The sequence below is a fragment of the Podarcis melisellensis genome, assembly GCF_964234715.1.
Source record: "Podarcis melisellensis genome assembly, chromosome: 3".
NCBI lineage: Eukaryota > Metazoa > Chordata > Lepidosauria > Squamata > Lacertidae > Podarcis > Podarcis melisellensis.
In genome coordinates, this window is record NC_138530.1 from 114790156 (window position 1) to 114815319 (window position 25164).

The window sequence follows — 25164 nt, forward strand, 5'->3', positions numbered from 1 at the left end:
AACTGCGGCAAGAATTTTGTTAGCCCAAAGATGGAAACAGCAGGAGTTGACAATAAAAGAAGAGTGGCAGGTGAAGCTGATGGACTTTGCAGAGCTGGCGAAACTGACAAGAAAATCTGGAACCAGCGAGACGAAGCATTCTAAAAGGACTGGAACAAATTTATATTACCGTAATTTTCGCTCTATAACACGCAGATTTTTTCTCCTATAAAGTAAGGGGAAATGTCTGTGCGTGTTATTGAGCGAATGTGTGGTCCCTGGAGCTGACTCGCCAGAGCTCAGGGGCAAAAATCAGGCAAATATAAGATCGGGCGGGCGGGCGAAGGGAAGGCAGAAGCTGCTGCTTTCCTGCATTCTGCCTCAGGGTCTTACTGCCCATCCGCTTCTGTTTCTGTTGCTGCGTTTGCTCAAACTCAGCAAAGAGCAGGGAATCCCCTGTCCTCCTGGCAAGCAGAGGGGAAAGGAAAGGATCGCATCCTTCATTCTAATTCTTTCCTAGCCACACTGCGCGCAGGCTCCAGCCCACCACCTCCTCCTCTCCATGCTCTAGGGACTCGCAGGCAGCCGAAAAACATGCAGGTGGGAGAGGGGGGGCTGGCTTGGGGGGGACTTTTGCCTTCCTTTCCTCCTCCCCCCCCGGTTAAATCCCCCCCCCTGCATTCTTAGCCAGCTGCTTTTCCGCACACCCCTCTCGTGCTCCTTGTCCCTTCTGTGTTTTTCCTTCCCTCCCCATTTAAAACGTGGTGACAAAGCACGGATCCACATGCATCCACAGGATTTTTGCATTGGGTCACCCGAAATTCACCATCAGATCACATTACATGTCCATGGCTACAGTCTGTACCAAAAAAATCACGCACCCACTGTTGCCTGGGGCTGCAATGGTGCAAAAACATGGTTACAAAGCATGGATCCACAGGATCTTTGCACTGGGTCACCCCAAATTCACCATCAGATAACATAGCATGTCCATGGCTACAGTCTGCACCAAAAAAATCACGCACCCACTGTTGCCTGGGGCTGCAGTGGTGCAAAAACATGGTTACAAAGCACAGATCCACATGGATCCTCAGGATTTTTGCATTGGGCTACCCCAAACTCACTGTCAGATCACATGTCTGTGGCCACAGCATGAAGCACGAAAATGATACATCCACCATTTCATTCAGAATTTATTTTTCTTGTTTTCCTCCTCTAAAAACTATGTGCGTGTTATGGTCATATGCGTGTTATAGAGCGAAAAATACGGTATATTTGAAAGACAACTGTAAGCAATTAACATCATCAGCAGGGTTATCTGAAGATCTGTAAGATGAAATTGCTACCTATTCAGGCTGAGTAATATAATATTTTAGGTAATGGTATAACAAGGATGGGAAACAAAGCGAAATGCAAAGTTTAATTTTGTAAACCATCAGACGGGAGAGAGAGAAGTCGTGTAACGCTCAGTTGATCCGAAGAGATAAATAAGAGGGTACGATGTTACGTAATGTGATTATATGCAAAACCAATAAAAATCAGAGAGAGAGAGAGAGAGAGAGAGACTTACAGCCCACCTCAGTTCAAGAAGGACACTGACAAACTGGAACGTGTCCAGAGGAGGGCAACCAAAATGGTCAAAGGCCTGGAAACGATGCCTTATGAGGAACGGCTAAGGGAGCTGGGCATGTTTAGCCTGGAGAAGAGGAGGTTAAGGGGTGATATGATAGCCATGTTCAAATATATAAAAGGATGTCACATAGAGGAGGGAGAAAGGTTGTTTTCTGCTGCTCCAGAGAAGCGGACACGGAGCAATGGTTCCAAACTACAAGAAAGAAGATTCCACCTAAACATTAGGAAGAACTTCCTGACAGTAAGAGCTGTTCGACGGTGGAATTTGCTGCCAAGGAGAGTGGTGGAGTCTCCTGCTTTGGAGGTCTTTAAGCAGAGGCTTGACATCCATATGTCAGGAGTGCTCTGATGGTGTTTCCTGCTTGGCAGGGGGTTGGACTCGATGGCCCTTGGGGTCTCTTCCAACTCTATGATTCTAACAGCAGGCAAGAATTTCAATTGCAGTGGCCCTTTCTCCAACTACTGCAGCCATTGCTGGTAGGCTGGGTCATTTTGCTTTTCCTCACTGAGTACAGTTGGGATATTGTGCTGGTTATATCTGTGAAATGCTTTTGATCCACTTCCAGCTATATGTACCACAATAACATGGATAATGGGATTTTTAGAATTACTGTTTCTGGCATTTGAAATGAATGAAAGCTCTCCTCATCCACTTCAAATACCTTTTGGTGTTTGGAGCAGTGAGAAATTTAAAACGAAGTCTGCCTTGCTTGTATCCTGTTGTTATGTATATAAACGCTGTATGTGGAGAGAGAGAGAGAGAGAGAGAGAGAGAGAGAGAGAGAGAGAGAGAGAGAGAGAGAGAGAGGGAGAGGGAGAGAGAGAGAGAGATTACCATATTTTTCGCTCTATAACACGCACCAGACCATAGCACGCACATAGTTTTTAGAGGAGGAAAACAAGAAAAAAAATATTCTAAATGAAATAGTGGATATATGATTTTTGTGGTTCATGCTGTGGCCACAGACATGTGATCTGACAGTGAGTTTGGAGCAGCCCAATGCAAAAATCCTGAGGATCCATGTGGATCCATTCTTTGTAACCACGGAGGGGGGAAGGAAGGGGAACCATGGATCCTCTGCTCACGACTGCAGCAGATCCCCCCGCCATCTGCAGGCATTCGCTCCATAACACACACAGACATTTCCCCTTACTTTCTAGGAGGAAAAAAGTGAGTGTTATGGTGCAAAAAATACGGTAGATGATAGAATAACAGAAAATATGTTTAATATCTAAACTTCTTGAGTGTGTCATGCGTTTCCAGCTTTTGAGATGTTCTTTTTGAAATGCTTCTCCAACAGTCCATCCCACGATCCTATCGGCACGTCAGCTTCCCGGACGATGACGAGGAGATTGTTCGGATTAACCCGCGAGAAAAGATCTGGGTGACGGGTTATGAGGACTACCGCCACACCCCCATGCGGGAGAAGTACATTGATCCGGACGATGGGGACTCGTATGTGCGCTTTGCCAAAACCGAGGCCTCCAAACACGATTACAATTACCCTTACGTGGGCAACTCTGACTTCGATCTGTGCGAAGACATCAAGGGCGCTGTGGTTAAGACTCAGCCTGCCAGGTGCAAATCGCGGCGGCGAAAGGAGGATGGGGAGAGGTCGAGGTGCGTCTACTGCAGGGACATGTTCAACCATGAGGAGAACAGGCGGGGTCAATGCCAGGATGCTCCGGACAGAATAAAGAGTTGCATCCGCCAAGTCAGCTGTATGTGGTGTGCGGACAGCATGCTCTATCACTGTATGTCTGACCCAGAAGGAGACTATACAGACCCTTGCTCTTGCGATACCAGTGATGACAAGTTTTGCCTCCGGTGGTTGGCCCTTATCGCCTTGTCTTTCCTTGCCCCCTGTATGTGCTGTTACCTGCCCCTTCGGGCTTGCTATCACTGTGGGGTCATGTGCAGGTGTTGCGGTGGGAAACACAAAGCAGCTGGATGACAACACTCGAAGCTTTCCCCTTTTAGCTAAGGAGCATCTTGGTCCAGAGCGTTCTCAATTTTTACGTACGTCGTCACACGGCCCAAGGAGACTGACAAGAGTTCAGAAACCAGTGGGGTCATCCCTTCTCCTCTTCCCCCTTTCTTTCTCTCCCCTTCCCACTCGGCTGCTATGCATTGATTGCTCACTGAGTTCTAACAGACTGATGTGCAGCATAAAAGACTTTTGTATTATTGATCTGTAATCAAGCAAGAATGTCTTGTACATGTTTATACCTCCCCTCTTCCCTTCCCCTCAGTTGAATGGTTGAGTGTGGTGGACTTTCAGAACTTATTACGGCTGCATCTGTATTTAGCAACCTATTGACACATGTGGAAATAAGGTATAATGAAATCCCACTTTAAATTGTGTTCAACTTGCAGCCAGTAAGTGTGTTTGTGTGTGTGAGAGAGAGAATGTGTGTGTGTATAGAAATTGTGCTAATAACAAATGTGTACCATGACACAGTATCGCTGACAATCTTTATTGTGAGAATTTTGAGTCCATCAGTTCTTTTGACAGTTGCTTTGAATGATTTCTCTGATCACCAAGTATTCAAGCAAAATGTGGGAAATGAGCCTTAGTATCACCTATATAACATTTGTGAATCTGAGAACTTGTGTCTCAGACCAATTTTACACGTGAAAGGGAAACCCTTAAGTGTCTTCTCTCTTCTCCCCTCCCCCCACACCACCACCTTAAGTCTTTCTCCTCCAAATAACATTGGAAATTATAGCTTTAGTGTTGATATTCTTCACAGTGGAAATACTCCTCTATCCTACAGTGTTTCTATTTGAAACAAAGGGGGAATTTCACAAGTTACTAAATTAGCAGGTACACTCATGTGCTTGTGGTGTACCTTGAAACATATGAGGGAACATAGTTGTCTTTTTTTATTTTTATTTTAACCATGTCTACAGTCTTGTGTACTAAGGATGGGTGACAATTCTGCTCTCTCTAGAATCCAGGAGCATTTGGGGAATGGATCTGGGGCCCTGTGTTTTTCCAGCGTTTCCAAACCAACCTGGGAATACAGGGCAGGAGCTGGTCTGTGCGAAGTGTTTTCATTTGTGCTTTGCCTGCCTCTCTTCCTTGGAGGCCTTTTGGACCAGGCAAGGGTGTTTTGAAACTTCTCCTGGGACCACTTGCCATGAGGGGAAAGTTTTTTGGACAGAGGGAAAAACACACCACTGCCTGCATCTGAGACTGTCAGGTGTGGGTGTGGATCCAGCACCACGACAGGCATCCTATCATCACAGCATTTGACAATCACCTGGGCGCAGGTAAGGGCATGGCGTCTCTTTTTCATTATTCAGTTTTCCTCAGAAGGCCTACAGGAATCTGAAGGGGGGGGGAGTGAAATTGACAAACATCACCCCCACCAATCTGGAGAAGCGTAATAAAACTTTCTGAGCTAATCAGTTTCACTGGGATTTTCTAAGCTAGCTGTAGAGAAATGTGTGTGTGTCAGTTTCAAGAAAGCTTTAACGTTGCTGCGCATTGCAGGGTCTCTTTCTTCCACTTCCCCCCCCCCCAAGTTCATTGGTGAAATTGACCGATAAAGGATTTCCCCCCACCTGGGCAGCAAGTCTCTTCCATCCCCCAAGCCTTTGGATCTGCAAAGTAGGCACGCTTGCAGTGTGGGCACGAATAATTCCTGGTGGATTTAATGCGCAGATAGGAAGCAGAAAGTACCGAGGGGGGAAGATGTGCTGGGTTGTTACCAGGGTTTTCCATGGTGTGTCCTGATCTGACCCCCCAGTTCTGTCTGCTGTGCAGACTACAGGATCCGCCTGGGGTCAACAGAGGGTCGCGCCTCTTTCTGCTTCCAAATGCCCTGAACCAGCATATTTGGGATCTGCAGAGAACCCAGGGCGGACATCCCTTAGGCCAGAGCTGGGTCAATCCCAGGCACCTGGTCACCTTGGTGCCTTCAAACCAAACACTAGGAGCATTGAAGCATTTCCCCCCAGCCCTGCCCTAAGTTAGAGGCAGGCCCTGCGGAAATCCGTGGGTGCCCCAACACGGAAAGGCAGTTGATTTCCGTAGTACTTGGTGGTGCATAAAACGTGTGTGCTTTGAAGGATCTGTACCTTTTAACAGGCTGCTTCTTTCTTGGCTGTGAAATGCGTACAGTAGGGCGACACGATGCTTTTGACTTTGTGTGGGTTTGATTTTCTTCTTCGAAGCCATGTCTTGTGTACAAGGCTTGTAATTACCTGGGGAAATAATAATATTTTTCTAATATATGACATGGGATGGCCATTTTTTTTATTCAAAGGAATAATGTAGAGCAGTTTAGCTATAATATAGCATAGTACAATCTGAGTAATCCGAGGCAGCTATAGGCACCGGCTTGTGAGAACTGGCGCTGCTGTTTCTGCCATAATCTTTTTTCCGCAGCCAAGTGCCGGTGAGTGCTTGCCCTTGCCCCCTCCCTCCTTCTTGCACATTGACATGAGTCTTAAAGGAAGAGGAGCTGATTTTTATTTTATTTTATTGCCAAATAGATGCAAATCGCGACATGCTTGCCACTCTCCTTGTGAAAACGTGCCACAAGGAGTCACCACAGCTTTTTGTCACATATGCAACGGGTGTGTGTGGCATATGTTACGGCTGAAACCTGGAGCTTGAGCAGATCTGCTTACACTCAGGCACTGACCTAATGATTTGATTACGAGCTTTTCTGTTTGGGTTTTAAACTCCTGGACACATGGCGGCACCCATTGGGCCAACCCAGAAACTCATGGGCCAGGATCCAGGGCCATTTGGCAAAGCAATCATTTGAGGCCTGTTTGCAAACACGGACCCTGCGCCCCTCTTTCCACCAGACAAGCCACTGTTGTGAAACTCAGGGGATCTTCAGGAGCAGTTTCAGAAACCAAGCGGGGAGACCTTTGGGGTGGAGGTGGGGGTCTGTGTTGAAACTTGAACATTCCTAGGGACGTCTGCGGGCTCCTCCTTGCCTTTGCAGCATAGAAGACGACTGGAGCACAGCCCTTTTCCCACTCACCACAAAGGCACAGCCATAAGTTCCCAGGTCGGGGGGGGGGTGGGAATTTGTGTTGGAGCTCCTCCCCATGCCAATAATTACCCCCATTTCTGGGAGGAGCTGCAGCATGGGCTCTTCCCAGCTGGCTTGGGACTTCCCACATTACCTTTCCATACAGAAAAGAGCATATTGCAGTAACTTCCATTTCTCAAAGGTAATGGAAAGATGGCCCCAGACATCATCAAATTCTGGACTGTACCACTAAAGTTAGGGAGTCACATTTAATTCCCCCCATATTGAAAACAACAACAAAAGACTCGTTGCTTGTAACAAGCTAGCAGACCAGAGAGATTAAGCATGCCTATTTTTCTGGTGTGCTGGTCTATTAGGCTTATTAAGCAGGTAAAAAAATCAAAAATCTGCAACCTGCAGTGATACAGTCTAGAATTCTATATAATGTGTAGATTGGCTGTGTGATCTCTCTAGTTCATATTTTGGTATTCAAGATTTGGGGTTTGTCTGTAACATATATAACGTTGGCTTCAATGTTTTTGCATTGGTTAGGTTTTACGTTTGTAAATGTAAATGGACTGCTAAATGGCAAGGGAAGCTTTTCTTTTTCTTTTTTTAATTTTTATTTTGTAAACTCGTGGAAGGAATAAATATTTTGTGCCTAATAGCAAATGACAAATCGCTGTAAATGGTGACTAGCAAACATCATGCCAGCCTCAAAATAAAATAATAACAAAGTGATGGGGATAGTATTTTGGTTTTGCAAGTTGTTCCGCTATTCTGAATTTCTGTAAGGTCTCCCCCACCCCAACAAAAGCACAACACTACAGAAGAGATCTTACAGCCTCTCAGTTCAAGTGCCCCTATTTATTTTGCTAAAGCAGACATGCTCCAAGCCTCGATGTATGTCCTCTTCTGTAAATTCCCTCTTTTCTCTGGTTTTGTTTTAATCCTGATTCAGTTGTTCCATGTTTGTTCTCCTTCTCCCTCTATCCCCCTCCATGTGAGTTGTTGGGGGGGGTTGTTTTTGTTTTCGTTAGTGCAGCGAAATTGGCACAAGGGTAGAAATGGGAGGCTGGGAGGGGGGTATTAAGTTGTGGGTTGACATAGCAGCCGGCACAGCGAGTTCTTCAAGTAGCTCTTTATTTTGTAAGCTGGAATAGAACTGACTGCAAACAGCTCAGCCGGCCTGCTTTTATAGGCAGCCGGCTGTCAACATTGTAACAACCACAGCCCAGAGTTCCCGCCTAAAATAACTGCTGCGGACCTGAGTGAAAACTATCTACAGACCTGAGTGAAAACTATATACAGTATCCCCCTGTTGGCCCAGGGTGAAACTACACTACATAACACCCCTCCCCACCGAGATAAGGTGTTAGTTACAATCGTAATGGTTTCCTTATATACAGCACTACGCGTAATGGTTCAATTAGGCACAAAAGCATATCGGTTACATTTCCCATACTTAGACCAACAGTGATACATGTCCAACAACATAGTCCTTTAAATAAGTTGGGCGCTTGGAAACTCTGCCAGACCGCCGGGGACTGGTAGCCAAGTCCGGAGGGCCACACAGTTCTTGCTGAGGCTGTGGTGCGACCCTAGGTGGCGTTGGAACCAACTCCCCTGGATCCGCTGCTGTGGGTGGAGCCTCCGCAAGTGGAGTGGTCTGAGTCTGTTCTGAAGCGGCTTGGTTTGGCTCCACGCTGGCAGTTTGCGAGGGAGGTGTAGGTGGGGCCTCGCCATCTGTACGTGTCTCTTCTGGAGCTGCAAGCGCAGTTGGGGGCACCTCGGTAGTGTCCAAGTTCCCAACCCTGCGCCTAAGCTGGTCTATGTGCCGTCGCCACAAGCGTCCATCTTCGAGTGCCACCTGGTACGAGCGAGGTCCAGTGACTCCCACTACTGTGGCTGGCACCCAAGGAATGTCCCCCACATAGTTCCGGGCAAAGACCTGGTTTCCTGGGACAAATGACCGTGGCGCGTTGGCACAGCCTGGGGGTTCAGCCACGGCAAAGTCCGGGTGTAGCCGGTCGAGCGGTGACCTGAGGCGGCGGCCCATAAGCAGTTCAGCAGGACTCCTCCCTGTGGCCGCATGAGGGGTGATGTGTTGCACGAACAAGTATTCGGCGACCCGCTCATGCCAGTCTCCCCGGTCCAGGCGCGCCAGTGCCTCTTTTGCCGAGCGCACCATTCTTTCCGCTTGCCCGTTGCTGGATGGATGAAAGGGTGCCGTTAGGGCATGGCGGATGCCCAGTCCCAAAAGATACCGCTCAAAGGTGCCTGACGTGAACTGCGGTCCGTTGTCAGAGACAAGGACATCAGGACACCCATGCGTTGCAAACAGGCCTCGCAGCACCCGGATGACAGCTTCGGTAGTGGTGGAGGGCATCAGGGCGACCTCCAGCCATTTGGAATAGGCGTCCACCACTACCATAAAGGTCCGGCCGTGAAAGGGGCCAGCCAGATCGATGTGCACCCTCGACCAGGGTGTCTTTGGCGTCTCCCAGGTGTGTCCCTTAGCTGCCGGTGGTGCAGGCCTCGACTCTTGGCACGCTTGACAGGCGGACACCCAGGCAGTGATGGCATCGTCCATATTAGGCCACCAGACGTAACACCGAGCCAATGCCTTCATTTTGACAATTCCCGGGTGGCCAACGTGCAGAGCCTCCAGGACGCGCTGACGGAGTCCCTGGGGAATCACGACGCGGTCTCCCCACAGCAGACAGCCGCGATGAGCTGAGAGTTCATGTTGTCTGGTTGCGAAGGGCTGGAACTCCGATGCAAAAGGCCCTTGTGGCCACCCCCTCCACACCCAGTTGAGCACCCGGCTGATGGTGCGATCCTGGGCAGACGCGGAGGCCACAGTGGTAGCTGATACAGGCACTGCCGGAAGATCCTCAATCAGAAGGAGCGATGAAGCTGGAGCCGGGTCTTCCACAAATGCTGGAAGAGGGCAACGGCTGAGGGCGTCGGCATGGCCCATCGATTTCCCCGGGCGATGGATGAGCCGGTAGTGGTAGGCAGCCAGGAAAACAGTCCATCGCAGCATGCGTGGCGAGAGGACCGGTGGAGTTGGACGATCACCGGCGAGGAGGCCCAGGAGTGGCTTGTGGTCAGTAATGAGGTCAAAAGTCCTGCCATAGAGGTATTCATGGAACCTCTTCACTCCAGCCACAAGTGCCAATGCCTCCTTGTCGAGCTGGCTGTAATTCCGTTCCGTCGGAGATAGTGTCTTGGAAAAGTAGGCGAGCGGTGCTTCTCTTCCATCTGGAAAACGGTGACTAAGGACAGCACCGATGCCAAAAGGTGAGGCGTCGCAGGCAAGGACCAGCGGCCTGGATTCACTGTACTGTACCAGCACACTGTCTGAAGAAAGGAGAGCCTTGACCGCGTTGAAGGCCGCCGTCTCCCGATGACCCCAGGCCCAAGGCGTCTTAGTGCTAAGGAGTCGGTGAAGAGGCTCAGCCACTGTGGCTTTGTGGGGCAGGAACATGTTATAAAAGTTCAGCAGCCCCAGGAATGCCTGCAACTCCGTTTTGTTCTTTGGGGTGGGGGCCTGCTGGATAGCGCGGATCTTGGATGTGGTTGGGTGAAGGCCGGAGGCATCGATAAGATAGCCCAGGAACTCTACCTGTGGAACGGCGATCTGGCACTTCTCCCTCTTTACCTTGAGCCCGGCCTCTTGGAACCTGGTCAGCACGGCACGGAGGCGCTCGAACAGCTGCTGGTGTGAGTCTGCAGACACCAAGACGTCATCAAAATATGGTACCACGCCCGGAAGCCCTTGCAGGAGACGCTCCATAAGGCTTTGGAAGATTCCAGGAGCCACACTCACCCCGAACTGCAACCGGCGGCAATGGAATGCCCCCCGGTGGGTGACGATCGTCTGGGCTTCAGCAGTGGCATCATCAACTGGCAGTTGTTGATATGCTTGGGCAAGGTCCAGCTTAGCGAAGACCTTACCCTCACCCAGGGAATGCAGCAGGTGTTGGACAACAGGAACCGGATAAGCGTGCTGCTGAAGTGCCTTGTTGATCGTGCACTTGTAGTCAGCGCAGATTCTCACCGACCCATCTGGCTTGACAGGCGTGACGATGGGGGTTTCCCACTTGGCGTGGTCAACCGGCTCCAAAACTCCTTGGGCAATCAGTTTGTCCAGTTGTTCGTCCACCTTAGCCTTGAGAGCAAAGGGAACCCGGCGTGGCTTTAGCTTGATGGGGGCGACTTGTGGATCAAGGCTAAAGGAGATGGGCGTACCTGTATATTGCCCCAAGGTGCCGTCAAAAACCTCGGCAAAGTCTTTGACCAGACCCTCAGTCTCTGCGTTAGAGATGCAGTTGATGCCGGTGACTTCCAGGCCGAGGGCATCAAACCAGTCTAGCCCTAGGAGGCTTGGCCGCTGACCTTCGACCACCACCAACCGGAGCAGGCCCGAAAAATCCTTGAAGGCGATCCGGAACCGGCCAACGCCTACCACGGGAATGTCGTTTCCCTGGTAGTCTCTCAGGTGTACGCGGTGGGAGTTGAGTTGCCTCTTGGACACTCTGGGTACCAGTCTTTTGATGGTGCTCCATGACACGATGGACAGGGCAGACCCGGTGTCGATCTCCATGTCACATGGAGCTCCTTCAATGAGCACCGTGACGTTCAGCTTGCGTCGCGTAGGCGAGTCGGTTTGGCCAATTGTGGTTCCAGACGGGCAGCGGCAGTTGGTGAGAGCGAAACAACTTTCCTTAGCAGACTGGAGTGAAGACTTGGACTTGCGAGTCGATGAAGGGGGGGTGTCAGACGGAGCCGATCGGCAGACCTTAGCGATGTGGCCCCTTCTGGAACACTTCCTACAGATGGCGTCTCTGAATCGACACTTGGCACGGGAATGGTTGCCTCCGCAGCCGGCACATTCCGGTTGGCCCTTGGACTTCTGTTGGAACTTCCTGCGCTCCCGCTTTGTCTGGTGCACGTCATCGTCTTCACTGGAGGATGCCTCATCACTGCTGGCCTCTTCATGATGCACCGGAACTGGCTCCCCAGCAAGACGCGGGCTGCTGGACTTGCGGATCTCCTGGGCGGAGCGTTCAGCAGCTTCTGAGGCCACAGCCTCCTCAATGGCTTTCTGTAGCGTGAGGTCTGGCTTGGCTAGGAGACGCCGTTGCAGATGGATGTCCCGGACCCCGCAGACGATTCGATCCATCAGGGCATCGTCTAAGTCTCGGAACTCACAGTGCATTGCAGCCTGTCGCAGGGCGGTGGTGTAGTTGTTGATTGACTCCCCCTCTGCCTGGTTCCGGTGGTAGAACGCATGGCGGGCAGCAATCTTGGACGGCTTTGGTGCGTAGTGGTTGCGGAGCTTCTCTTGGATCGTGTCCCATGGTGTTGCCTGGACTGCTTCAGGCGCAACCAATGCTCGGGCCGTCTCAAACACCTCAGGCCCACAGAGGCTGAGGAATAGGCCCCGCTTCCGATCCTTTGATACTGCTGTCAGCTCGTTGGCTTGGAGGTAGCAGTCGAACCGAGCGAGGTAGGAGTCCCATGATTCAGAGGCTGGCGCAAACGGCAGTAGAGGCACAAGTGAAGCCATGATTCCGATGCCGGCGTGAAGGGCGATGGATGGAACACAGTGCTCTAGCCAGAACAGTCAGCTCTGAATTGGTTCTGCCCAGTGATTTCGCTCAGTGATTTCGCTCTGTGATTCAGCTCAGTGATTCAGCTCAGTTCAGAGGCTGGCCGCATCTGGCTGTGCTCTGATGTCCATCCATCCCACCTTCGTCGCCAGTATTAAGTTGTGGGTTGACATAGCAGCCGGCACAGCGAGTTCTTCAAGTAGCTCTTTATTTTGTAAGCTGGAATAGAACTGACTGCAAACAGCTCAGCCGGCCTGCTTTTATAGGCAGCCGGCTGTCAACATTGTAACAACCACAGCCCAGAGTTCCCGCCTAAAATAACTGCTGCGGACCTGAGTGAAAACTATCTACAGACCTGAGTGAAAACTATATACAGTATCCCCCTGTTGGCCCAGGGTGAAACTACACTACATAACAGGGGGTTTCCCCCCTGTAAATATTCCCCATTGATCTCCACACTGCAGCTGAACAGTGTGTAGTGTTTTTCCTCTGTTGGTTTTTCAGTACTGACATTAATCATCTGAGAAATTATTCAGATTTTATTTTTGTATCTGTGGTAACAATCCATTAACCAAAAGCTGTTTCTTTCCCCCCAGTTCGGAACATTTCCCCCCCCCCCCCAAGCTCTTGCTCACATTAACAAATTTAAGTGCCTGAAGCAAACCTTCTATTATGTATCTGTATACTAAAAGTTTAAAACTCTGTTGTATTGATTTTTATAAGCCTTTTTACCTCTGTGTAAAGAATATATATACAAGTGTATGATGTATATTTTAGTTCTTAACTTCTTTTTTTATTGTTTCTAATATGTATGATCATTGTAGCTATTGCTTTAAAAATGTACCATGTAAATATAAATACATCATATCAAAAGAAAAGCTGTGTGACATGCTTTGCAAGTCTTTAACTAAAAGGTTTGGGTATCTGAAAGACGAGAACCATGATATATCTTTGTGCTGCATTCCAGAATACTAAAGGTGTACCCAAATACATTTTCTGAGCAATAATTTCTTAGCACAAGGAAATTGTAGCGTGAACTGAGAAAGCGTTGTCGTGTCCTTTCCCCACGACAGCAGCTGATCTAGAAAGTGCAGTCACGGATATTGTAGCTCATCCTACTTTTTCCTTCACTGATCTCAGGTGGAGAAATTCAGTTCCACAAACTGGTCCTAAATTCGAAGCTGCTCTTCACCTGCACTTCCTTGACATATGCAGGACAATATTTGTGCCTGCAGTTCTTCCATAAGGAAGGAGGAGACATTGATCTCCATTGTATGTGTGTTGGGAAGTGGTGACAACATAGTGCTCCCCTAACTTGATGTTTTATAGGGACGTGGGTGGTGCTGTGGGTTAAACCACAGCGCCTAGGGCTTGCCGATCGGAAGGTCAGTGGTTCGAATCCCCGCGACGGGGTGAGCTCCCGTTGCTCGGTCCCTGCTCCTGCCAACCTAGCAGTTCGAAAGCTCCTCAAAGTGCAAGTAGATAAATAGGTACCGCTCCAGCGGGAAGGTAAACGGTGTTTCCGTGCACTGCTCTGGTTCGCCAGAAGTGGCTTAGTCATTCTGGCCACATGACCCAGAAGCTGTCAGCGAACAAACGCCGGCTTCCTTGGCCAATAAAGCAACCCCAGAGTCATCTGTGACTGGACCTAACAGTCAGGGGTCCCTTTACCTTTACCTTTAACTTGATACTAGGCTGCAGTCTTATGCAGTGCCAGTAAAATCTGTGTGTGCATGTATGGTGTCAGGCTTCCTCTGTGTTAATCCTAACTTCATTTTTTTCTCCAGTCTTGGCATTTTGTATCAGGAAAGAAACTACATCCAACCCAAATGTTTTTAAATTACTGTAACTTCACTATAGGTTGTTAAATGCAAAATGCTATTTTGATATGGTTTACTGCTTTTTTAAAAAAAATCCCATTTCTAGTGGTAATTCCAGAATTCTCAAGTTATCCTCTCTCTCTTAACATGTAAGAACAAAATTTGTTCTCTGTTGATTCTCTGTCCCTGGGTTCATTCTTGCCCTGCCCCCTTCCTACACAGATATATCCAGTTTCACAGGGGAGAGAACCAGATCAACAGTGAGTAAGGTTTTCAGTGCTATCAACCTTGGAGAGACTGTCCAATTTAATAAAAGCATTCTAGGTATGGAGATACTGAAAGTGTACTGTAGCCTAGTGGATAATCCTCTTGTGAATCTGAGAGACCCAGCTCTCTCTGAGAGGTGATGTACTATTTTTCCCCCCTGTGAGATCAGTGTGCAGTTCACAGAACGTACAAATTTCAGCTCCAAGATCCTGATCTTTTGAGACTCCAAAATGTTTCCACCCTTCGTTTCAGAAGACTCTCGACTTCAGTGCAGTGGAACCTCAGTTTTCGAGCGTCTCAGAAGCTGAACAATTCGGAACCCAAACACAGAAGTAATTGCTTCCGTTTTCTAATGGTTTCCAGGGAGTTTTTTTTTTTCTTTTTTCCCATTGACTTTGCAGCCAGCCTGTTGATCTTCGGTTTTTTAACATTTTGGAAGCTGAACAGTCTTCCGGAACAGATTACGTTCAAAAACCGAGGTTCCACTGTAGTAGTGATCTGTCCACAAATCTCAGGAACTAGAGAGAAGGGTTTGAAATTCAAAGATATTTGGTTTCTGTATCTCATGATCTCACTTGGGATTAGTTGTATCAGCTCAGTTAGATAACAGGAAGTCTTCCTATAAGTGCCATGAATCTTCACACTTCATAGCAGCTTTCTAAACATGATGACATACTGCATATCCATAGCCCAAGGGACTTTTAACTCTTGGTATGGAATCATGTTGGCATTCTGAAACAATTCCCAATACTGTAAATTTAGTGGGACTTGCCCCCGAGCAAGTAAGCCTATGATTTCAGCCTTGTTTTCTAAAGGAGGTCTCCTTCTGCATTCATGTAACTTTCCAGAGGCTATTGATTATTTTCTTGCTTTTATGTATGGAAGAACTAAGAATTACAGTATGGATACCCAATCAGCCTTAATTTCAGGCAAGGCAATATTGCCATCCTTTATTTGACCATATAAAACGCTCTCCACCTTTTCCCAGAAGCTTTACAGGTTTTAGGTGGCCACCAGACACGACCTAGTAACATCTGTGGTTGTATTATATATTAATTAAAATGCACTAGTTAAACTGCTGCCCTTTCAAGGTGGCTATCTGTGGCAATGCTTGTTTGTGTAAAGCTTGCTGAGTGCAGTCATCAACTTTTAAAACGTCCTCGGAATCTTGCATATCCACTACTGAGTGGTCTGAAGTGATGCTGTGCATCTGCGCAGCACAGATTGACCACTAAAAATCAAACATTGCAGGAGGTAACCTGTGAAAATACAAAAAAGGCAATGTCTTGCTAAAGCAGCTTGATTGACAGCTCTGTTTTCCATTAACGGATGAGGGAAGAAATGAGCTGAACTGTACTCCTACGCTGCTTTTTGTGTTACCTAAAACACTGGTCAACACTGAATGGTTTCACTGTATCCATTGCTCAGAATTAGATCTGTCATGAGCAGAGCACACCATGCAGGGATAGAGATGCCCGGTTCTTGCTCTCTGCAGCTGTGGAGTGTGGGTGGGTGCAAAGAAGATATTGCTAATATCCAAATCCATCCGGGAAGCTTGTAAATACCTCCAACCATGCTCTGGAAAACACTGCCAAAAGCAGGATAACTGCCATGCTCCCGTGCATTTTAACAGCCTGGTATGCAAAAGATAGCAAGTGAACATTTTCTGTTGCTTCCCCACCCCCCACTTTGACATCTTTGAACCTAGCGATGCAGCAGGTGGAGATGCCAAGGAGATGCCAAGGTATCGTTTATATTGAGATTGAAAATATTCTCGGCCAAATCAAATGTATTCATTCTGTATTTTTATCTTCACTTTGAGGTCTGATGGGCCTGCTATACAGCTGTCCTTATCCATGAGGGCGTCCCACCAGCAAGGGAAGGTAGAGGTTAAAGGTAAAGGGACCCCTGACCATTAGGTCCAGTCGTGGCCGACTCTGGGGTTGCGGCGCTCATCTCGCTTTATTCGCTGAGGGAGCCGGCGTACAGCTTCCAGGTCATGTGGCCAGCAGGACTAAGCCGCTTCTGGCAAACCAGAGCAGCGCACGGAAACGCCGTTTACCTTCCCGCTGGAGCGGTACCTATTTAACTACTTGCACTTTGACATGCTTTCGAACTGCTAGGTTGGCAGGAGCAGGGACCGAGCAACGGGGACCGTTGCGGGGATTCGAACTGCCGACCTTCTGATCAGCAAGCCCTAGGCTCTGTGGTTTAGACCACAGTGCCACCTGCGTCCCCTGCGCCACCCGCGTCTGGAACAGATGAGAAGGTAAGGCAAGCTCAGTACCTTGAACAAAAAGCAAGTTGCTGATTCAGGACCACCGTTAGTGTTCCTGCAGCAGAGGCAGAAGATAAAGGCCTCGGTGATGTCGAAGGGAACTGGTAGATCTTTTAGAGTTTGGAGCAAGCCAAGGGTTTTCAACCAGTGTGCCATCAGGGCTGATTCAGGCAACACTGACTCCATCCGTCTTCCCTTCCCTCCTTCCTCAGATGCCCTCTCACTGTGAAATTTAGTTATCATAGCAATATAGAATCTGTGCCAAAAGGTTCATAGAACTGATTGTTAGTTTCAATTCTAGCTTGGAGGACAGCCTGCCAATCGACCGGTGTAGCTGCAGCCATTGCATGGATAATGGCAGATGTCTTTGTCACTGCCAGCAAAAGAGTAATGTTGAGGGAATAGGAGAATCTGGTCATAAGATAATGTGCCATTACATCTGAAGGGCCGTAAACTGGAGAACCCCCTCTCCAATCGTGTTCTGAGGGTACAACCCATAGGGATATTGCTGAAGTTCTGCAGCGTTGGTGTCTTATCAGAGACCAGCTGAGAGGCATCCTCAGTTCCACAGAAGAAGGGTGAGATAAGCCAAAACATATTATTGTGGCCATGATAACTTGAAACTTGTTTTCAGCTCTTCAAGTGTTCTTTTCTCACATGGTGGAAACTGGAAAGTGATGTGGAGATCTACGCTAAGCACATTACGGGACTATGGCATGGGGGAAAGGTCCATAGAGGACAGAATTCTGGAAGAATGCAGTGTCCTGATTAAGACATTTGAATCTTACCAAGGTGGGTTAGTGTTTCCCTCTACTGCTCCAGGGCAAAACAACACTACATTAGATGCCCACAATATTGTGTTATATACATATTGCTAACTCTCAGAACTATAGTAACTAATCTGCAGTGTTCAGGTCAGTGTGAGATAATGCTGGCCCCTGTCCCTCTTTTCTTTCCTTTCCTCCCTGCTACGATCCCCTCTCACATCTAGACCTCCTAAAGGTTTGCACAGCTGTTTGTTGCAGCAGCCCTGGCTACAAGCTCTGCCAGTGAATGGTGCCTCTGGGGCTGGCCAGGGGTGCTGGTTCCCAGGAGCTGAGGCAACCTCGAAGCAAGCAGGCAAGTGGGTGAGGGAGCCCAGCCAGCCCTTGCTGTTGGGAATGGACAGGCAAGTGGGAGGCTGGGCAGGCAGGCAGGCAGCATGCTGGCTTTCCTTGTGCTTGCTATGTGCAAGGCCTGCCTGGAAGCTGAGTGCAAAGCGCCAAAGGGGAGCCTTTGCAGGCCCAGTGGCACCCACTGCTGCCTCCCAGGGTGAGTAAGGTGCTGGCCTCACAGCCGCACCCGCAAATAAGCCGCACCTTTAAAATTCAAGGCTTATTTGTGTGTGCAGCCCGACTCTTGGCACTCCTGGCACTCCCTTCCCAAACCGGTGGTGTCCCCGTTCACGGCAGTAGTGCTGGGAGGCAGGCGCGCAGCACTCGGTTCTGAATATAAGCCGCACTTCTTCTTTTTTAAAATTAAATAATAAATTTTATTAGTATTTTCCACACAACAATAACACGAAAAATATCGAAAAATAACAATACACAAAACACAAAAACCAACATACAAAAAAAATTCCATATCTTACAAGTTAATAATATAAACACTAAAAAGAAAAGCAAACATTGACTTCCGCCAATCCCACAACACCTCCTTTACCTCTCATTGTGTCTTCCTGATTTCCTTATCATCTCTATCCTAGCATCTAGATATAGATCCCTCTTTCTTATCCTTTCACTTCACAAGGTTATTCCAGACTCAGCCAGATTTCTGTCCTCGAACCTTGGCTTTTAAGGTATTCATTTAGACACTCCCATTCCTTTTTCACTTCACTTTTTGGTTTTTGTCTTATTATATTTGTCGATTTGGCTAATTCTAAATATTCTGATATATATATAAGCCGCACTTTAACTTTTCAGTGTCAGAATTGGGGGGGGGGGAGTGTGGCTTATATTCGGACCAATACGGTACTTTAAATTGCTACCTTGGGGGCTCCTCTCAGGTCAAATCCAGCAAAACTGGAACAAAGCAAATTACACTTCAAGACAGACCCAGCTTAAGAGTTCCTACTCTTATCCTTGATATTTCATCCCCCTCAGCCGCAGACTGAGATATTGCACACATACCAGAGGTACGCCGCAACATTTTGTTGGGGACCCTACTTGCGGTTGCCTGTATTGCCCTCTGTTGAGATCCAGACATGGCTTAATCAAAGCAGAAAGGCAGTCAGTCTAACAGAGACCTGTAAAAGAAGTAGAGACAATTGTCCAAAGACAACAAATGATTCATTCGCTAATGTTCCTTACACAACGTGTCAGCAAAGAGTCAACCCTAAGGCACAACAGGGCAATCCTCTGCATGCCTCCTGCATAGCCCCACTGACCTGCATAAAGGCCTGCAAACTTAATACAATGGTACCTCGGGTTACATACGCTTCAGGTTACACACTACACTAAGCCAGAAATAGTGCTTCAGGTTAAGAACTTTGCTTCAGGATGAGAACAGAAATCGTGCTCCAGTGGCGCGGCGGCAGCAGGAGGCCCCATTAGCTAAAGTGGTGCTTCAGGTTAAGAACAGTTTCAGGTTAAGTACAGACCTCCGGAACGAATTAAGTACTTAACCCGAGGTACCACTGTAACTGAAAAGTGTTTGTTTCCCTGTCTTCCTTTTCCACCTCTCACCTGCCCTAACTAAACCCTCTTCCCTCTTAAATGCTTTGGAACTCTGCTGCTGAATGCAGCACCTCACAGAACACACTTTGGTTTTTCAGAAATAGCTTGCAAAAGCTACGCAGAACTGCAGTCAGAATTTGCCTGACGTGCAGCCTTTTGGTTTTCTTCGTGGCAAAATCAACCCCACCCCTTGGTAAAAGGGTGGCAACCACGGGGAACAGGAAATCTCCAATCCCCCCCCCCCGAAAAAATGCACACCTGTATCATGACCGCCAGGAAGCAGCTGGTGTGTGGCAGCCATAAACACTTCCCAGCTGTCTGTCAAGCCTTGTCTGGAATTATTACATCCATGATAGTCCTCCCTCCTTTTGCGTGGGGGTGCTGTTTCTTCTGACTTTCAGCAGAGAATCAAGAAGAGGAAAGGGAACCATCTCTCTTAAGTGCTGGGAGAGAGGTAAATTGGTGCGTTTCGTGATCCCCAGCTGAAGCGCAGCCCAAGGTTATTCAAGTTCATTATGATAAGAATAGAGGAGATGCAAGTGTAACGTGTGTGTGACTCATGACAGCAGATGGCTCTTGGGCTGCGCTGAATGCCATTTTAGAGAACTCCCTGGATAAAGAGACCCTGAGCTCTGCTATCCAAAACACATACCCCCAATCTGGAAAGATCTGTATTTAACGGCAAGGGAAGAGCTCTTGTTCCCCACGGTAAAAGGCAAGAGGACACTTCGTAATAGCATGGAAGAGTGAGAGCCAGGATAATAAATAGTTATCCTTGCAATCTGTAGTTTAACACTGAGGTGTCAGCAGCAGTTGATGCTCAGTCTTGCTTTCAGGCCCATCCAGGTGGCGCTGAGTTGGAAGGAAGGAGAAAAGGAAATGGCAAGAAGTGATGTCACCCCCCCAAGTCAGCAGAGCAAACTGAGGACACGGCACACTCATTATTTTACTCTGTGTTGGGGTCTGTGGGGAGGATACCCTCAAAAAGAGGGACTTGGAGCCAGGAGAAGTATTTTTAGAAGCTTAGGAATGGTGTTGTTAAAACAATTAAAATGGTGTACTTTAAATTGTATTGAAGAATCCGTAGCTTAGTGGTCCAGCACATGGTCTGGTCCCATGCAGAAGACCATTGTCTGAGATAGTATAAGGCAGCTTCCTGTGTTCCTTGGTGTTTGTGGTTATAAAAATAACCGCTACGCAAATCTGGAGTAGAGCGGAATCCCAAAGACAGATGCATGTATTGTCTGCCTCTTTCCAGCAACTCCTGCAGCCAAGATGCTGCCAAACGTCTTGCTGGGCTTTCCTTTGCACCACATCAATGCGGCTGAGAGGGAAGGCCTTCAGACTCGCTGCCTGGACTTGCACCCTGGAGAAGTCACTTCGCTGCTGTTAATGCAGCAAAACTAAGACGGGAGGCGACAGTTTTGAGTTAACGGTCTCTGCAGGCGCTGTGACTCTCCAGTGGTTTCACCCCCTGAGGTGCACTCCATTGCCTCTCAAGACTGTTGGATACCGTCAAAATAAAAAGGAAGATTAAATAAGGTTGGCGCATGGAAGCAATAGCTCAGCCAGGGGTACTGAGCTGCCTGCAGTGCCAGCAGGAACTGGGACACTGACTTGAGGAGAGAGCTATGCTGTGTGCCTACTTGAGCTAATTTGGTTGCAGAAATAACTGCAGCATGGAAGCAGGATAAACTTGCATCTGACGTCTGACGGGTTGGTTTGTTGGCTAATGGCATCTTGCAGACACTTCATATGTGCTAACGAAGTGCAGTTTAGAGTCAATTAGCTAACCTGCTGCCAGCACCTGAAGTTTAGGTACAAGGAAACTGTGTATGTGTGCTTTCTGCTAGAGATGCACTGAACTAGTCTTGGTTCCCTGTGGAGGGACCAATATGTTGACAGCTGTTCTAGCAACAATGGTGGTGGTGGGGAAATAGATGTGGGGTATTGCATCACCATTGCAACTGGATGCCATGCACAACTAGAGCATCTTAGACTTGCCAGGTGTATAGGATCTTCAGACTTAAATTACCCTACCCCACAGATGCTAGGGAAGTTATGGGAAGTTATGGAGTAAAAGCCTGGAGTAAATGCTGCCCCACTCATTCTAAACTCACAAATCATATGGCAAATAAACTGCCCGAGATGTGTAAAAATGTGTCAAGTAAATGTAAGCAGATAGATGGGTCATTCTTCCATTTGTGGTGGACATGTAAAAAAGCTAAAGGCTTTTGGGAAATGAGATATAATGAAATGAAGAAAATGTTTAAATGGGCTACTTCCAAAAGACCATAAGCTTTCATTACAGTCATACCTTGGGTTGAAGTAGCTTTGGGATGAATATTTTCGGGTTGCGCTCCGCGGCGACCCGGAAGTAACAGAGCGTGTTACTTCCGGGTTTCGCCGCTTGCGCATGCGCAGACGCTCAAAATGGTGTCACACAGAGTCGCGTCTTATGTTTACTTCAGGATGAGAATGGGGCTCCGGAACAGATCCTGTTCATATCCAGAGGTACCACTGCATATCCAGCAACTAGAATATTACATGCCCAGAAATGGAAAGAAGAGAAGGTTCCAACGAAGGAAGAGTGGCTTTTGACAGTAATGGACTATGCAGAAATGGCAAAGCTGACAGTGAAATTAGGAGATCAAAATGATGAACATTTTATAGAAGCACAGAGGCCTTTCATGGAATATTTATAAAAATATTGTCCTCAAATGAAAGCGTGGGCAGGATTCGGATAAAAGCAGTGGAAGAAAAATGATAGAATAATTGTAATAGAGAAACCTTTTGTAATAGATAATGGTGCAATGCAGAACAACAACAACAACAATTTTTTTATTTATATACCCCACCTCTCTGGCTGGGTTGCCCCAGCCACTCTAGGTGGATTCCAACAGAAATAAAAACATAATGAAACATCAAACATTAATAGTAACAATCTGATTGAATATGAAAAGTCACAATAACTTTAAAATAAACAACTTATATCAAACAAAATCTAATAGTAAACAGAAAAATTAAAACATCAGCAAACAATAATTTAAACAGTTTACACTCATCAATCACAAGCAATAATTACTAATCTATAATCTATAAAAATTGCAGCAAATTGCAATGCGTAAAATAGCACAAAACATACAAAACCATGTAAAAGGATCAAATTGAGAAACAAGCACACAACTTATAAGACTTCTCTTTTTTTTTTTTAATATCCCTGAACTCCTTTTTCCCCAGCTGCTGCTGCTGCTGCTGCTGTTCTTAATGTCATGGTCTGGGAAAGGCTCCCAGGGCAAGGCAGGTGGAAGTACTATTGCCTGATGAAGAACAGAAAGTCTCTCTCTCCCCTCACAATGCAGTAGTCCAAGCAGGAGACAGACAGAAACAAATAAGCAGTTTGCCTTTAAGGTCCGTAAGAATGAGTCTCAAAAAATCTACCCAAAGCAAGGCAGATGGGCTTCCTTGGGTAAGTAGTTCCAAAGTTATGATGCTACTGCAAAGAAAATACTTTGCTGACTTCATTGTACTAGGCTTTGTTGTATATCTGTAAGGAATTTACAGTATATTTATTGTGAATAATTTCCTCCCAATGAATGGCTGGTCTGCTCCCCTACTCACATTTATAAAGCTTCCACAGAACTTTCTCAAGTGCTATGACTGCACAAGACCTTGTCTAGTGAAAGGGGAGGTTGTTTTTTTTTAAAAAAAACAAAACAAAAACATAGCATTTATCCCTCCAGATGTGAATCACTGAATCCTTTTATTATCTCTGTGTCCTCAAGGTTCCTTTGATGTCCTGGAAACTCACAGGGCCATTTGGGATTTTGTTAAAAATGTACACATTTCCGTACTTTGGTTAATCTAGCCCTTGAGGCCGTGAAAAAGCCACTATCTTCTTATTTGAACAGCCCCATTTTAATTTAAAATGGATAGGTATTTGACCACACAAGTTCACAGAGGGAAAGATGGAGGCTAATGGAGACCCACACTCATCTATGAGTGTAAGCTTGCTGAACATAAATGCTGTGGTAAAAGTGTCTTGAAATTAGGTGTGGGGTTTTTTTTTGTATATATATATAGAGAGAGAGAGAGAGAGAGCCAAGAGATGGAACTCTAAAAATGATAGTAAGAAAAACAAATCCCAAGTACCCTCGTTTTACGAAGGGAAAGCTAACGGACTTGTCAATGGTTTTACATTGAACTCTAAAACCGACCAAGTGGCTCTGTCTTTAGATTCAAAGTGACAATGTGAGAGAGTAAGTCGGGCCAGCGGCTGCCATATTGTTCAAAGTTCATTCCTGGAGAAGACGGACCAAATCAGATGAATGATGGTGCCTTGATGTCCGGCAATGCAGGGTGCGGGAGGTCTAAAAATTCTGAAGGATGCAAAGCCAGTAGAGCACCAAAAATACACACATAGTTTCAAGGGTGGAAACTATCTTGCTTCTGGTCAGAAGCCAAGTGTTTTATATATTTATTTTCACTTGTGCCATCAGAAGAATCGATAAGCGTAATAGGGTTGCAGTTGAAGCTTGCATATTTTGTGACTTCCCAAATGAAGCGAATCAGGGGCAGTAAGAGAGACATCACCTCCTTTGTCAGCGGGGTCTCGTGACGGTGGGTGCCCGGGGCCGTGGGCGCCAAGCAGTGTGCATGGCCCTGGCCCTGAAATTTGTGGATGCACAATTTTGTGGGTGCTCAGGCACCCAGGTCGCCAATGTGCTGAAGGCACAAATCAATTTGCTGTACCATCATTTGTTATCCTTAGAAGCGGTGCTGCTGCCTTGCTTGGAGGAAGTACAAAGTATTGGAATCTCAGCTTCAGGATCTGTCCTTACAGTGAACACTCAGAGCTGATTTCCTTAAGAATGGAGAGGTTTGATCTTCTTGCAGTCCATGGGACTCTCCAGAGTCTCCTCCAGCACCATAATTCATAAGATCACAAGTAGAACATTGCCACTGTGGTTAGCAGCCATTTGATTATCCTCCATTTGATTAATTAGTCATTGTCAGGGACCTTGAATCTTGCACCCTGCCTTCAAAGGTGCCAATGTGTGAGTGCCTTTATAAATAGTATTATCTTTCTGTTGTTGTTTAGTTGTTTAGTCGTTTAGTCGACTCTTCGTGACCCCCTGGACCAGAGCACGCCAGGCCCTCCTGTCTTCCACTGCCTCCCGCAGTTTGGTCAAATATATATTTGTTTTTTATCAACATTTTTATTTTCCTTTTATTTCTGTTTCCATATATAACTTAAATTTATCCCATTCATTATTAAATTTTGTACTTTTTTGATTTCTTATTTTCTGTGTCAATTTTGCCAGTTCTAAATAGTCAAATAGTTTAGATTGCCACTCTATTATCGTTGGGATTTTAGACGTTTTCCAATACTGTGCTATGAGGGTTCTGGCAGCCACTGTTGCGTATTGAAAAAATGTTTTATCTTCCTTTTTGATTTCTTCGCCAATTATCCCCAGGAGGAAAGCTTCAGATTTTTTGCTAAAGGTGTATTTGAGGACTTTTAAAAAATTCATTATAGATAGATTCCCAAAAAATTTTAAGTGTCTCACATGACCACCACATATGTATAAAGTCGCCCTCCTTATTTAATCATGTTTGAATGAACCCACAACTCCTAGGGGCGGGTGTCCCTTGCTGCCCCCTAAAATATTTGAGGGGTCAGCCTTCCCCCAGTTGATGGGCATTGCCATTCAAATGGGTGTGCATGTGCCGCGTCTTGTGTTGGGTTGCCAATATGGCAGCCCTAGTCTTGGAGTCGATTATGTGGGCTGGCATTTATCTGGCCTCCCAATATTTTATTCAAGTTGCCCCCCCCCCGTGACCTACGAAGAGCA

The 25164-nt window shown here is 47.0% G+C and overlaps 1 protein-coding gene across 3 annotated transcripts in view; it reads left to right on the forward strand.

The window, feature by feature from the left end:
- Positions 1–6838, forward strand: part of SPRED2 (sprouty related EVH1 domain containing 2) — an 82081-nt gene extending 75243 nt beyond the window's left edge. For all 3 annotated transcript variants that reach the window (XM_081906430.1, XM_081906431.1, XM_081906432.1), the window contains one exon: positions 2913–6838. In XM_081906430.1, coding sequence (XP_081762556.1) covers positions 2913–3566 — 654 coding nt within the window. In that variant the 3' untranslated portion in view covers positions 3567–6838. The remainder of the gene's footprint in view (positions 1–2912) is intronic.
- Positions 6839–25164: the final 18326 nt, after the last annotated feature.